Source organism: Ruditapes philippinarum, unplaced genomic scaffold (assembly GCF_026571515.1).
Source record: "Ruditapes philippinarum isolate M1 unplaced genomic scaffold, ASM2657151v2 ctg5586_1_1_1_1, whole genome shotgun sequence".
NCBI lineage: Eukaryota > Metazoa > Mollusca > Bivalvia > Venerida > Veneridae > Ruditapes > Ruditapes philippinarum.
In genome coordinates, this window is record NW_026866759.1 from 42,567 (window position 1) to 58,919 (window position 16,353).

The 16,353-nt window shown below is 31.2% G+C and overlaps 1 protein-coding gene across 2 annotated transcripts; it reads left to right on the plus strand.

Moving 5' to 3' along the window:
• Nucleotides 1–849: 849 nt before the first annotated feature.
• LOC132733580 (alpha-tocopherol transfer protein-like) lies at nucleotides 850–12,774 on the plus strand. Of its 2 annotated transcripts, XR_009626183.1 has the most exons (4): nucleotides 850–894; nucleotides 5,928–6,000; nucleotides 6,356–6,506; nucleotides 11,980–12,774. XR_009626183.1 is itself a non-coding variant. In XM_060720242.1 (3 exons), exons 2-3 carry the CDS (start codon nucleotides 6,383–6,385, stop codon nucleotides 12,240–12,242), a joined length of 387 nt encoding a protein of 128 aa, XP_060576225.1. In that variant the 5' UTR covers nucleotides 5,855–6,000; nucleotides 6,356–6,382; the 3' UTR covers nucleotides 12,243–12,774. The 2 variants fall into 2 exon arrangements, 1 of the variants encoding a protein (XP_060576225.1); XM_060720242.1 differs by lacking the exon at nucleotides 850–894 and having other exon boundaries at nucleotides 5,855–6,000.
• The last annotated feature ends 3,579 nt before the right edge of the window (nucleotides 12,775–16,353 follow it).

Sequence of the window (16,353 nt, forward strand, 5' to 3'; positions counted from 1 at the left end):
TCATATGTCCGTCGCACTCTCTGCTTTCAGCACTTTGATATATATCCATCGTATGAGTTATAAAGTCCTCTGTAGGAGTTATTAACTCCTAATTAGTCTTTTTTTATCTCCTACGAAGGAGTTCAAATGTCCAATGTAGATGTTTTAAACTCCTAATTAGGATTTTGTATCTCCTACGTAGGAGTTATAAACTCCTAGTTAGAATTCATATTTTTCATAAACATTGTAAATTGGCACCAGGACGCTTCCGTAGGTTTACTATAATCCTTTATTCTAATATATTTATTATGACTTTTTTCAAAGTGTATCGATATGTTAGTGTTCATCTGTGCTGTTCTGCAGAAATTAGAAAATGTTTCTAATTCATGTAGAACATCTACGGATGAATACTAACATATTTAGTGTCAAACTTCATTTGGCCTCATTAATATTTTATTACGTCACTACCAGTGCGCTTTATAAATAAATTACCTGAATGGTGGGTTTAAATTTGACCTTATAAAATTAATATGCATGATTTACGTCACTTTGCGCGCGAAGACCCATGTACCCGTTGGCGGCATTATGACTGATGCAAGTTTCCATTTGCTCGATATTGAAACATTTATTTTCGGAAAACATTTTTGATGAGTTGGATAATTGTAACCTGACATGATTTTTACACTTTTATGAGTTGGACAACTGATACTAAATGTCATGTGTTATTTTCCAAAAACATAATGTCTTCTTTCACTTTCTGTCTATCGGAAAAAAAGGAATAGACACACGAGACTTTCCTCTTAGTTACAAATTAATTAAGACCTTTTTCTACATTCGTAATTTTGTATTTACACATACAGTATATTTTTTTGCCAAGACGTGGATATAAATCTGAACAATGAATGCCGAAGCAATGTAAGTTGACCTTTAGACATCATTTTTACTTAATTAATATTCAAAAGCGGCCCACGAAAGTGCATGTGCAAATTTATGTAAATGACTATTTTTACAAACGCGATTCTGTGAAGCACTATGAAAAAAAGAGTACTATGAACAGAATTTGATATAGTACCGACTTTTGTTCTTCTATGAAAATTAACACTCATTATTTTGAAGAAATACAGCGTTTTCATTGGATGACAAATAAAGTTGGACACTTAAACACTTTCACGTGACGTCCTATTGAGTTTTATACAAACTTAGTGTCCAACTTTATTTGTCATCCAATGAAAACGCTGTATTTTTTTAAATTACTGTGCGTTAATTTTCATAGAAGAACACAAGTCGATACTATATCGAATTCCATTCATAGTCGAGAACTTCATGTATATGCAAAGTGACTTAATAAAGTGAGTGATAATGAGGCCAAATAAAGCTTGAAACTAAATATGTTAGTGTTCATTCGTATCTGTTCTACAGAAATTAGAAATAGCCTCCTGTCGCAATCGCTCCCGTCGAAGTTTCTAATCTCTGTAGAACAGCACGGATGAACACTAACATATGTATAGCGTTAAAGCTCTTTAATGTCAGCGTTAAGGGCCCGTCACACCATGACGTTCTGGTCACCGCTTTCTTAACGTTTAATCTTTTAGCTTTCTAGAATGAGGTTGACACATCTGGCGCGTGATTATTGTGTGTCTTTCGCATAACTAGCGTGTGTCTAACGTACGAGAAGCGTGAAACATTGACAAGTAAGATACCACTGAAACCCATTAGCGTGTGCTAACGTGCCACTGGCACGGGACGAAGTATTTGTCAACGCCAGACGAGCGTTGTTAGGGTGTGACTAGCGTCTTTCTGGCGTGTTATTTTTTACGTCCGGACGGGTTCATAACGCTGAAAATTCCATAGTGAATTCAGTTGTTCTTGTAAATTTGAATAATCAGCATCATGACACCAAGACAAACAGGTGGTATGAGGGTTTCTCCTACTAGCTACTGCTAAACCCCTGACATTTTTTATATTCATGATTTATTCCAACACTGTAGTCGTCTTCGTCTGGGTCTTTTTCTCTGCGGGTAAATTCTCCCGATGTCAGTTCAGATATGTTTAAGTTCAGTACACTAGTTGATGTTCGGCTATAGCAAGCATATATAGCCTAATAAACTTTTTAGGATCTGCAATAGAAGGTGTTCTCTACGGTAGCCCCAAATCAATGGAACTTGATTATTACATATGCATGGACGTTCGGGAAACGGTCGAGGACCATCAGCGGTCGTTGACATGACGCCAGTGAGTCGTGCACTGCAAAGCAAACGATTAGTAAAAACCAAGAAGCGATTGCGTAAAGGCTGAATAACGATAGCCGAACGTGTGCAACGCTCGGAAAGTTAGTAAAACGTCCCATAAATGTTCTTCAGCGTCTGGAAATTAAACGTTGCAAAACACTGGTCTGGGTGAGAACTTTTGTGCATGTTCAAAACTTTTTTCCGGACCAGCGTTCTCTGCAGATTCCAGGCGATTACTGACGTTCACTGGCGTTCACACAACGTTCTTCTGACGCTATCCCAGCAACCATGAACGGCTTGTAACGTTCATCAAACGGCATAGGAAGCTGACCATAACGGCATTGTGTGACGGCCCCTTTACACGATGGGCGCGTAAACGAATAAAGCAAGACTCTTTTTAACCGTAAACTATGGAATGCCGGTAGTGACATGCCACTTTGGTTATTTTCCAACTACTGAATTGCTTATTTGCTAATTGCTGATTTGCCAATTTGCTTATTTGCTAATTGCTTATATACATATACATAAATTTGTATGCTATTGTCAGGCGACATGTCCGACTCGCGGAGTTCTTGTTTGATATGACATAACAAGTCTTTGTAGACTTTATTTCAAGCTCTCGAACCTAGACAATGTATCATGTTATTATGTTTGTAAAGTTTTGTTAATTATAACTTGTGATTATTTTGATCAATCCATCATTACCTAGAATATAGGTAGAAAGACAGATGGATATTTTTTATTCAATTTCGAAAAACATAAATTCAGTTTCAAAAAGTAGTTTTTTTTTTTAATTATCTTGAGTTTCAGTTTTAGCTCCACTATTCAGAGAATAGGGATGCTATTCTACCCACCAAGGCATTGCTTTTCTTGGTAACTTGTTTTTCTGTCATATCTATGTTACTTTTTCTGATTCATGCATCTTACTGCAACTTTGCATAAACATTGCGTAGCATGCAATACAAAGAACATGAAGAAGCTGGGGCCGTTATATACTGAATGTCAAGGTCACCAATGTAATGTACTTTGGTTATTTTTAACGAAGCCTTTGTTTTTCTGTCATATCTCTGTTAATATTGCTTATATCTAACTGTAACTTCACACAAGCATTAGGCAGCATGCATACAAAGTATACAAAGAGGCTTTGTCCATTATACCCTGGGTGCTGATCATGCTCATGGTCACCTGATGGCATGTAAAATGTTCAAAATGAAGAAATGGAAAAGTGTGACAAAATTTCAAAAAACATTGAATCAAAGCGAAACGTTGATGGACACACAGACATAAGTGATCTCAAAATCTTACAGAGCTAAATACGAAGCCTATTGCTTAAGTGCAAAGACAAGTGCTTAAGCTGCACAAACAGATCTATAGCTGCAAACACATTATTAGGCATTCTCAAGCACAGACACTTTGGGGTCAGATCCTGTCCCCAACATGATACGACTCTGTAAACACTATATCAAAAATATTTTAATATTTAAATACGAATTGGACATCCGTTACAACTATAAAGCCATTAAGTACTTTATTGAGACTTGGTGGAATATGGTATTTTTTCATACCGGTATATGTAAAAATTGTTTGAAAACCAGTTTTATCAATGTCCAATTCGTGTTTAAATATTAGAATATTTTTGATAGAGTGTTTACATGGGGTACACGTTGGGGTACGGGATCTGATCACCAAGCGTCTGTGTTCGCAAGGTAATGTCAGCCATCAGTTGTAGACATATATCTATGTATGCATCACTGCAACTAAATTCATTGACCAACAGTATTCTTGGAAAACCACTGAATTTACAAAAATACTGTTGGTAAAAGTGAACAGATCTGACTCAACTGGTTGTCTGTAGTCAGATTTGCCATACACTTTCAGCACAGTGTAAACTATTTCTATTGCAAAAAAGCAAATCAGCAATTGGCAAATAAGCAAATACTTAAATCAGCGGTTAACAAATAAACAAATCAGCAATTCAGCAATTGGCAAATAAGCAGTTTGTCATTAAGCGAATCAGCAATTGGCAAATAAGCAAATAGGCATTAGCAAATAATCGATTCAGAAATTAGCAATTTGGCATGTTGGCATGTCCCTACCGGCATTCCATAGTAAACCGTTCTTATTCTAATTATGTGATAAATAATATTATATTATTGTAGATTAAATTTATTGAACTCGTTGAATAAAACAATATTATGCTCGCCAGAAGCTTGCATATTATTATTTAATTCAAATCGTTCAATTTAGTATTACATCAACATATATATAGATATATTCTATGTATTAAATGCATATGATTAGTAAACAGATAATGAAAAGAAAGAAGATTTTGAAAAAAAAAATCTGATTTTCTTTTTAGTCATTTTGGTCAATACGCCTTATTATGGTTACAAATGATTATTTACTATGGCTTGTATAATGCGAAAATAATATATTACACACTTAAATACAAGTGAAAACTTTATAAACCCATGGCAATGTAACATAAGGCTTTATGTGACATTAATCCATGTCCATCACAAACTTTAATAGGTCATTGTAATAATTTTGATTTAAGCAAATAAAACATTGCGAAATTGAAAACGGCCACACTATTAATAACGGTGCAAAAAATAATATCTTCATTATACAGTGTCGTTCAATTTGAAAACTCATATGGTTTTATTTGTTGCTTAAACGTTTTAAGCATATCAGCCTATGGGAAGGTTGTATGGCACTAACGGAACTCCATATTCTTCTAATTTTGTCATTGGGTTATATTTATATTTGCACATCAGCAAATTTATCATAATCAGCTCATGCAAATATGAAATAAATAATATCAATTTAAAACGTTTGCATATGTGTGAACTTACATGTTTATAACAGTAGCTATTCGGTAAAAATAGCTTAGATCTCTTACACAGCACAATATTTATATATATATTTTAACCTTTGTACATTTATATTGCAAAGGCTTATTAGAAATATTGCAAAAACTTTCAATAGACATGCAAGTTTATTAAAAAAGAACACCCACAACAACAACAAAACCAGTACCACGCAACTTGTTTATCAGTACATTGCCAAAAATTTATTTAGTTTTCACATACTTCTAGCATTGATTATATTGATGTATTACAAAGATTAAAAGATTAGATATCAACAGATAGACCTTATTCTTTACAAGCATACTGGTAGCGCTGTCTCATTACATAAGAAAATTGAATATAAAAAGGGTTTCCAAACTTGAGACATAAATATCATCATATAAAAAATACACAACAGAATTAGAGAATTTATTTCACATAAAATGCTATAATTCTCATGGCAAACAAATTATATTCAGTTTACACTTAAATTACATTATATACTATGATGTTACAACTTATTACTAACATTACTCACTTAATGGTTTGGGAAGTACCCAAAACAAATTTTCAGTAATTTTTTCGAGATATTGACTTTTTTTGTATTAGTTTCGCACCCTTATCTCAAAATCTGTTTTTATGAATTCGCTTGGTTCCCTTAAATTTTTATTGAAAAAAAAATAATTGTTTATTGAGATCAAAATAAGGGGAAGATACTGAGTAGTTTGGCCATATAAAAAAAAAAATAAAATAAATAACGTAAATATAAATAAATAATAAAAAATAAAGATATGCGGTATCTTCAGTTTATTTTAAAAAATGACGAAACCATTATGTAAAGCTATGACATGCTTCGATAAATTCATTCAAGGTCACCGTCAAATTTCTCTTCCTTGTTATGAGCGGACTAACCACACTTCAACATTCTCGAAGATTCACTGCTTGTAAGTTAGTTTTAAATATTTTACATGATTTCTAAACAGAAAGGAAAGAATGGGTCTTTGTTAAAGTTCTCAAATTTTATTCTTTAAAAGATATGTCACTGCTCAGAGTTTTGAAATAAAGTATTCTAAATTGATTGCTGTAAAACTTTCAAACTTTATCTTAACGATAAATTTCGATTTAAATATTGGTTATCAATAGTTTGAAAATATCAAATATTTCAATGTAAAATAATGATAATAAAAACATAAGCTTAACAGGGTTTAAAGGGGTATTTGTTTTGATTTTTTGTTGTTGTGGGTGGTTGTTATTTGTTTTGTTGTTGTTCTTGTCTTTTATTGTTGTTGTTGTTTTCAGTTGAAAGTCAAAACGTATATAAAAATAATGTCAAGGGTTAGAAAAACAGACGACACTCTCGTAGAACTAGCAAGGATCGAGGTCAATGAACACCCAGAAAGAAGAAAACTAGACATAGAAACACTCAGAAACAAAATTCAGTTGCACCCAGGTTGGTTTATGTATTGATTTAAAATAATATATATATATACATTTGTATTTAAAATAAGTTATTTCAATTAAAAACCTTTCATTCGACTATAACAGTTGAACGAAAGTTGCCATGGTTCTATACAGGCGGCAAAAAAATCTTATATAGTTCAAATTGTATGGCTATTGATGTGTTCTTAACATGTTAATACATTTATACATTTAGCAATTCAAAGGCTAAGATGATTATATGATTAACATATGTACTTTGATTAAGATAAAAAAGTCATATTCATACTCCCAGATGATCATGTTTCAATTGACTTTAAATGATGTCATCATAGTAACTTAAGCATGAATCATTCTTGGTCGCTGCAAGTCAACATTGTCTTGTTTCTATCATTTGTTATTACCATAAATATGAAGCTGAACAAACAGATACACTTTAAGAATGATCATACTTATCAAGTAAAAAAGCTACACACCTGATGCCTTTAGTAAACTCAGTTATTGCTTCATAAAAAATATGTAGAAATATGTCTTGTAGAGCGAATGGTGCATTATTTCTTTCAATAACGTACTATAGGATGATTTACTGTTTAAGAATGATTATAAAAATATTGCACTAGATATAACTTTAAACCTTTACAAAAGAAAGTATATCAAACTCGTTTTATAACAGTTTCTCGAATTATCTATCAGGTTCACTAATTGTACTTGAATTTTAAAATTTATTGGATAAGTAATACTGCATAATCACGCTAAGGATTTAAATAAACATCATGTCTATATCACTATTGTAAATTACATAAACACTTGACATCTGACTTCATTTAGAAGACGTTTTAAATTAAGCAGTTTTTTTAAAATAAATCCATAGACGACATGTCAATTTCATTGAGACTGATCATGAAATCCTTCTATATTCCTTGCGAAAGTCTAGACACTGTTTTCATACATGTCCTCCTTTAAGGTGTTTTAAGAAGAAAGATATATTCAGCTTCCTCCGAATTTAAAGCACTCTTAAATAATCTCATTCTGATGCTTCTGTTCAACCTCACAAATGTAACTATAGGGTAATCGTACTTTCTAAAGCCTTATATTTTTGCTGGGATACATGTAGATACTAATGTCTTCTGAAAATATGTAGGCTCACAGACTTTGGCATTTGGAAAGGGAGGGCTGAACCTTTGAAGAAAGTAATAAAGTGCGCTCAGTCCATCGAACCAACACTGTATTTCACAAATGATAATTATCGATATACATTTTCCAAACACGTTGTTTACTTTGAAAAACATAACACAAAATGTAACTAGAACTATCACTGAATGCGATTCATACCCCCACCAATGTCCTTGACAGAATATTTTCTAAGCCTAAAAGGGGCATAACTTGTGTCATAATTCAATGGAATTGTTTAATTTTCGTCATCTGAGCTTGCTTATAACCATTCATATAAATTTAAAGTTTCAAGTAAATATATGTTCTGGTTTAAGAAATATTATAGTAAATAAATTTAAAGACATAAAAATGGACTTAACTTTGTCAAAATACAATACAAAGTTATCCCCCCACTTTTTTAGTTATGAAACTTGACCTGCATATATTACTTGCAACACTTCGTATAAGTTTCAAATGATTATCTGTTCTAGTTTTAGAAATATTCAAGTACATGTTAAAATTTCAGAACATTTTCGATGTCAATTTTTGACCTTCAAGTGTGGCCTTGACATTAAGCTGGCACAAGGGTAAGATGGGTTCTGCACATTGCCCAGTTGGGATGAACATTTGAGTCAAGTTTGAAGAAAATCCTTCCATTAATATAGAATTTATAGAGCGGACACAATATTGTCTATTATTGATTGTATGCAAATTTAAAAACTTAAAAAGGGGCATAACTTTGTCGAAATGCAAAACAGAGTTATGAAACTTGACCTGCATATCTTACTTGTGACACCTCATATAACTTTTAAGTTTCAAGCAAATATCTGTGATAGTTTCAGAAATATTCAAGTACATGTTAAAATTTAAGAACATTTTCTAAGTCAATTTTTGACCTTCAATTGTGACCTTGACCTTAAGCCGGCACAAAGGTAACATGGGTTCTGCACATAACATTGTTGAGGTGAACATTTGAGTAAAGTTTGAAGAAAATTCTTCCATAAGTACAGGATTTATAAAGCGGACACGACATATTGTCTAATATTTGATTGTATGTAAATTTGAAGACTTAAAAAGGGGCATAACTTTGTCAAAATGCAATACAGAGTTATGAATCTTGACCTGCATATCTTAATTGTGACACTTCATATACATTTTCAAGTTTCAAGCAAATGTCTTTTCTAGTTTCAGAAATATTCAAATACATGTTAAAATTTTAGAATATTTTCTAAGTAAATTTTTGACATTCAAGTGTGACCTTTCCCTTAAGCCGGCAAAAGGGCAACATAGGTTCTGCACATCCCAGTGATGAGGTGAACATTTGAGCCAAGATTGAAGAAAATATTTCAATTAGTGTAGGACTTACAGAGCGGACACGACATACTGTCTAATGTTTGATTGTTTGATATTTGACCTTCAATTGTGACCTTGACCTTGAGCTGACACATGGGCAACATGATTTCTGCACATCCCCTTGTTGAGGTGAACATTTGAGCCAAGTTTGAAGAAAATCTTTCAATTGGTGTAGGACTTACAGAGCGGACACGACATACCGTCTAATATTCGATTGTTTGACATTTGACCTTCAATTGTGACCTCGACCTTGAGCTGACACATGGGCAACATAGGTTCTGCACATCTCCATGTTGAGGTGAACATTTGAGCCAAGTTTGAATAAAATATTTCAATTGGTATAGGATTTACAGAGCAAACACGATAATGGAGACGGACGGACGGACAGACGGACGCGACAAAGCGAATCTATTATATCCCCCCCCCCTCCCCAACATTTTGTGGTGGGAGTATAATAATCATGCACATAAGAAGTTCAGTACACATTATTAAGTCATACGATCCAATAGAAGAATGCATTTATGACTTTAATTGTGTTTGATTTTCAAAGTGATAAATGATATAAATATTGACGCTTACAGGTGTAATTTATAACCATTGTTTACAAAATAAAACGTTGATATGACTCAGAATTATATAAGGATAAAGGTGGCAACGCTGGTATCTCTGAAATTATCATCTAGTTTCATGTTTATATATGAACATATGGTTTTATTTATCGTTTGTTGATACTTGATATGAGAAACGTACGGGGAAAGAAGCATTTAATTTATAGAATACATATTCACCTTTTCTTTAACTATCATTTCAAAAAGCAGCATAACTCTGAGATCCACGTTTAACTTTGATTTATCTCCCTTGGATTTAGAGTTGAGCTATATAATTTTTTGTAATTAGCTCTATTTTAGCCAAATTATTTAAGATTGTTCTTCCTTTGAAACTATATCACTGCCTTATGACAGATCTGGTGTATTGTCTCGTCGATTCTGCGAATCGTTTTGTTGCTTTACGTTTTAAGCATATCAGCCTATGCGAATGTTGTATGGCACTCACGGAACTCAATATTCATCTAATTTTGTCATTGGGTTATATTTATATTTGCACATCAGTAAATTCATCATTATCAGCTCATGCAAATATTAAATAAGTAATATCAATTTAAAACGTTTGCATAAGTGTGAACTTACATGTTTCTTACAGTGGCTATTCGGTAAAAATAGCTTAGATCTCTTACACAGCACAATATCTATATATATTTTTAGCTTTTGTACATTTACATTGCAAAGGCATATTAGAAATATTGCAAAAACTTTCAATAGGCATGCAAGTTTATTAAAAAAAACACCACCAACAACAACAAACCGGTACCATGCAACTTTTTTATCAGTACATTGCCAACAATTTATTTAGTTTTTGCAACCGTTTTCACATATTTCTCGCATTGATTATATTGATGTATTACAAAGATTAAAATATTAGATATCAACAGATAGACCTTATTCTTTACAAGCATACTGGTACCACTGTCTCATTACATAAGAAAATAAATTGAAAATAAAAAGGGTTTCCAAACTTGAAACAAAAATATTATCATATAAAATACACAACAGAATTCACATAAAATGCTACAATTCTCATGACAAACAAATTATAGAAAACAACCAATTATATTCAGTATACACTTAAATTACATTATATACTATTATTTTACAGCTTATATTTAAGATAACATCACTTGATATGGTTTGAAAGTATCTCTAAACACAAATTCAGTATATTTTTCTTTGTTCAGCTATAGTTGTACATTGTATATTGTATTATATTTCGCAAAAGACTATCGCTATTGTAAATTACGTAAACACTTGACATCTGACTACATTTAGAAGACTGTTTAAATTAAGCAGTATTTTAAAAATAAATCCATTGACGACAGGGCAATTTCATTGAGACTGATCATGAAATCCTTTTTTATTCCTTTCGAAAGTGAAGACACTGTCCTTCTTAAATGTTCTCCTTAAAGGTGTTTTTTTTTATAGAAATACATATCCAGCTTCCGAATTTAAAGCACACTTAAATAAGCTCATTCTAATGTCACAAATGTTACTATAGGGTAATCGTACTTTCTAAAGCCTTATCTTTTTTGCTGGGATACATGTAGATACTAATGTCTTCTGAAAATATGTAGGCTCACAGACTTTGGCATTTGGAAAGGGAGGGCTGAACCTTTGAAGAAAGTAATAAAGTGCGCTCAGTCCATCGAACCAACACTGTATTTCACAAATGATAATTATCGATATACATTTTCCAAACACGCTGTTTACTTTGAAAAACATAACACAAAATGTAATAATCATGCACATAAGAAGTTCAGTACACATTATGAAGTCATACGATCCAATAGAAGAATGCATTTATGACTTTTATTGTGTTTGATTTTCAAAGTGATAAATGATATAAATATTGACGCTAACAGGTGTAATTTATAACCATTGTTTACAAAATAAAACGTTGATATGACTCATGTTTATAGAGGGATAAAGGTGCAACGCTGGTATTTCTGAAAACAGGACATTAATTTATCATCTAGTTTCAGGTTTATTTATAAACATATGGTTTTATTTATCTTTTGTTGAAATGTTCAAGGGAGAGTAGCATTCTTGGTTATCATTTCAAAAAGCAGCATAACTCTGCGGTTCATGTATAACTTTGTGTTTTGACTTATCTCCCTTGTCCCGTTTGGGAAAAAATGCTCTAGACGTAGCATGAATCTTTCCTAGAAATTAAAGCACTCCATTTAGTCAAATTTGGTCGTTAAATTAAATTTTTGAATTAAAATATTCGTTATATTTTATTGGATTTCGTACATATATTAGCAGATATAAGTAACAAACTGAATTTTATGAAATAATATGCTTGTTGTCGAACATCCTATTAGTATGTTATTATATGTTAATGAACTTGATTCCGTGTCATTTTTTCAGAGTTGAAAATCCAAACAGATGACGCGTATCTCCTACGCTTTTTAAGAGCCTCCTGCTTTGACCACGAGGATGCATTTACTCTTATTCATAAATATTTCGAGATGAAAGCAGACGAGAGGAACAAACAACTGTTCAGCAATATGCGACCGAGTGCCATTAAGCACGTGCTTGAAGCAGGTGTAACAGGAGAATATTATCATCGTGATAAACTTGGCAGAAGAGTAATAGTTATAAGACCAGGTCAGACAAATTTACTAAAATGAATGCCTTCATTACGTTCAGTTTTTGTTGTCTTTGCTTGTATTTTATCGCCTAGAAAGTTAAGCAGTTGATCTAATGGATAAAAAGTGATGAATGAGGAAACAGGTTTGCAATGATGGAATTGTGTTTTGCGTTCATCTTGTCGTAATGAGTGTCCTTCGGTATATGACTATAAGTTATAAGTGAATGTAACTTGCGCTCAACTCAAACAAAGACATTTTCAGATTTAATTGTATATTCAATAAATAAGAAATGTATTCTTTACTAATATCGTTGTTTGTTAAAAGATGTCATTTGTTATTAAACTTACTTGAACATGTACACGAAACTATCATTGACATTAACCTTATCAACATATATGTATCAATATGTATGGTGAAGTTATGTCAGGTTGCTTAGAAACACGTTTAGAAGACCACAAATGCCTCATATTTGCGCTTTATAGTATATATAAACGAGTATTCCAGTAGAAACACCATTCTTGTTTGTAGCTATCGAGTAAGTGTTTTTTCTATATAAATGATTATATGATAAATATGTATATCTCATGATAAAGCGGTTTATTTTAATTGCTTTGATCGATATTATTTATTTCAGGGGAAATGGGGATACCAGTAAATTTTCAATTACAGACATTTTCAAAACTAACTTCATTGACACTCTTCAAGTTCGTTGAGGTTAGAAATAATACACTAAAAGAATTAATTAAGATAAGAAAAGTTATAATTACAACGATTGAAAAAGAATCAGATAAGAAAAACTATTGTATACCTATAGAAATAACCAATAAGAAACGTTTTAATACATTTTCTGTTATAGAAAGAATCACATTTTTTAAAGAAATTTTCTAATACATTTTATAGAAAGAACCAGATAAAAAAAAGTTTTAATACATCCACATTAAAATGTACTGTATAAAAAAATCACATATTATAAAGAAATGTTTTTAATACATTTATAGAAATAACCAGATAAAAATGTTTTAATACATCTACTGTATAGAAATGATTAACATATTATAAAGAAATTTTTTAATACATTTATAAAAAAGAACCAGATTATGAAAGTTTTGATACACCATTAGAAGAAGCGAAGATAAGAAATATCTTTTTTTTATTATTTTTGATACAAAGCATCCAGGATGTTGCATAAAAAAAAAACAGAAATGCAGGCGATCTGCTTTATTTTTCGAAAAAAAAATTAATTAATAGAATAAATTAAATAGTTCGCATAAAATGCTATTGTTTGTGTAACTTGTTTGTTTGTGTTTGATTTCCATATACTAACATTTTTTATTTTATCCTTTTATAATAATGAGAATAATTTTTACCTTTAGGAAAGAAGAGACGCAGATAAAAGGTGTTGTCGCGCTGTTTGACATGAAATGGTGTAGGATTTGGTCAGATGACTCATCTTTCTCCATTCTTTGCAAAACGTATCACGGCTTTATTACAAGTATGTATGGAATATTTCACATGTTCATGAACGAACATTAACCAAGAATCTAATTTGTTTTTACAATATTCTGTTACGTTAAAGTCAGGAAACGTTATATGAGTTAAAAACTAGGATATGTGACATAATCTTAACAATGGCAACTACTTTTGTTTGTTTTGGGTTAACAGTACATTTACAAATTACTGGCCATACCGCGCCGAAGTTTACAATGCAACACTCGAGCCACAAAGTATTTTACTATTTGATGAATTTCTCATTTTTAGCGCATTATTTTGATAGCCAAATATGTTCCAATCACGACACTGATTTAAAATGAGTATTTTTTCATTATTAAAAAGAGATATTTCTTGAATGACCTATCACTAAGAACAGTATTGGAATAACTCAGAACGCAAACTTTTAAGCCAGACGATGACAAGTTGTTTTTTTCCTTTTCGAGAACATCAGATTTTATCTTTATATTAGAATATGTACAGTAAATATTTAATTGACTATTTTCAGGAGAGTTTTCCAATGAGATTGAAAGCTATGCCACTTCGGTTTTAACGAGCCTGCCAGTTTTTGATTATTTATTTGCTATTCTCAAACAGTTTATGAGCAAAGAAACGATTGATAAGGTTAGTGATGTAGTTTGTCCTTTTAAATTTAGATGACATTTTCTTAAAAACTACCCTTGAATAAATAAGCAGATTTTTATACATTTTTAACAATATTGGTATCTTAAAACACATATAAATAATTTTTATAAATAAAAAAAACGCTTTTGGAAAAATATTATATTCTATTGTTGTTGTTGGTGGTTTTATTTTTCAAGTAGTAAAAAAAACTGATAAGGATATCGATTTATAATAATATTTCATATATATTAGAGATACAATCTTTTTAATTTTAGATAAAGGTACATGGACACAACCTGGAAGAATTAGCTGAATATTTTGATGTAGAACTTTTACCAGAGGAATACGGAGGAAAGGCCAAAAAGTACTCCAATGAGGGTATTTACCACGGTGACTGTAAATTATATAATAATAGTATTGTACTTACTAATATTATGATACATTATTTCGTATAGTGTTTAAAATGCTACTTGTTTTTGGTGTTGATTTGGTTGTTTTATTCATTATTTGAAAAACTTTGATGAACTAATAGCCTCTTAGCTTTTAAAATTATTTTTGATATTAAGTTTTGTAATTATGAAAATCTTTCTTTTATTTTACGTACGATTGTCTTTAATCTCCTTTATATTAAATCATGTGTTGATATTCAGCTCTTGATATAACGAAATTACTGGGTCAATTTACCTTTACAAGCGATGGATGAAGACTCTTTTGGCTTGTTGACGCAGAGTTTTTTGATGCTGAAGCACGAAATAGCCCTTGTTAAGGTTCCCTGCAAAGATGCCACAGGAACATACAGGAAAATAGAATTCTTAGATCGTTACTTAGCTTATGAACTATACCTTAAAATTCAATTAACTATTATAAAGAACATTTTCTTCAAAAGAACATTTGATTTACGTTATCTTTAGTGCGTATTTTTGTCAAAGGTATTGTGTATCTTTCGTTTAAAATCATGTAGTTAAGCAAGTTTTTTCTACTTAATAGACTCTGAAAAAATGGGGTTTTCAAGCTTATCCGGGGTAAGAAAGAAACGTTTTCAATTTCGAAAATCGGAATAATTTAATGAAGTTGACTTATTTATTGTGAATGGTCGTGCATTGTGAAGCTTTGAACAAAAAGACCGGTAAAGGGACATTTCAACTTCAATGAACTCTCGATTTATCTTCGTGAATTCATCGATTTCAACTTGCAATGAATTTATAATTTCAACCTCTTGAATTTCACGATTTCAACTTCACGAATTTAAACTAAGCGGAATTTACGTTTTTGAAACATATTATATTCAAAAGTAAAATATGTCTCTTTTAATAAAGACAGACTATATATTTAAGAAAACTTTTTAGCTAACATCTTAAACTTATTATATTCTTACATAAGATTCATATTTTACCCAAGGTGAATTATGTTAAAAGGGAGTTAAGGTAATTTTTACATTTAAAACTTTCCAGTTCTAAAATTTATTCATCATTTATTATATTCATATTCGGATTCGAGAATGTTTCAAATAAGCTAAATATAGCTTCCAACACAATCGAGCTAAAATAAATTTGTATAAACATTACACAAGCGTCAGCCTCGATTTTAATTTTTAAAGCGATCCTTTTTGTAAATACAAGCATGATCGTTAAAATTGAAAATCGCGAATAATTTTTCGTGCTTTTCTCAAATGTTACAGATGTTCAGAGATGATTGTTAAGGGATAACCTAAATAAAATTTAGTTAATATAAAACATGAAAAATTAATATGTTATTGTTTTTCTTTAGTTTTACTTAAAATACCATAGAAAAGATTCTAAAGAACATAGAATACCATAGAACCGCAAACAATATTAAGGTATTAAAATATTGTTTGAAGCATGGTTTAGCTTGGAAAACATGCATTTTTGCCGAGATTAGGATAACATCTTTTTTAAAAAATTATTGATATGTTATGTTTTTTTTAAAACAAAATAAATAACATGTTGACGTGTTGTACTTCTCCATGTATCTATTATTTTTGATGTTATATTTTAAGTTAGGTTTTTGGCGTAAAAAT

Bases quoted from the DNA above. Each gene is read 5' to 3' on its own strand.
- LOC132733580 (XM_060720242.1), top strand. From the start codon at position 6,383: ATGTCAAGGGTTAGAAAAACAGACGACACTCTCGTAGAACTAGCAAGG. The intron at 6,507-11,979 runs GTTGGTTTATGT...TCATTTTTTCAG, and splicing joins CAAAATTCAGTTGCACCCAG to AGTTGAAAATCCAAACAGAT.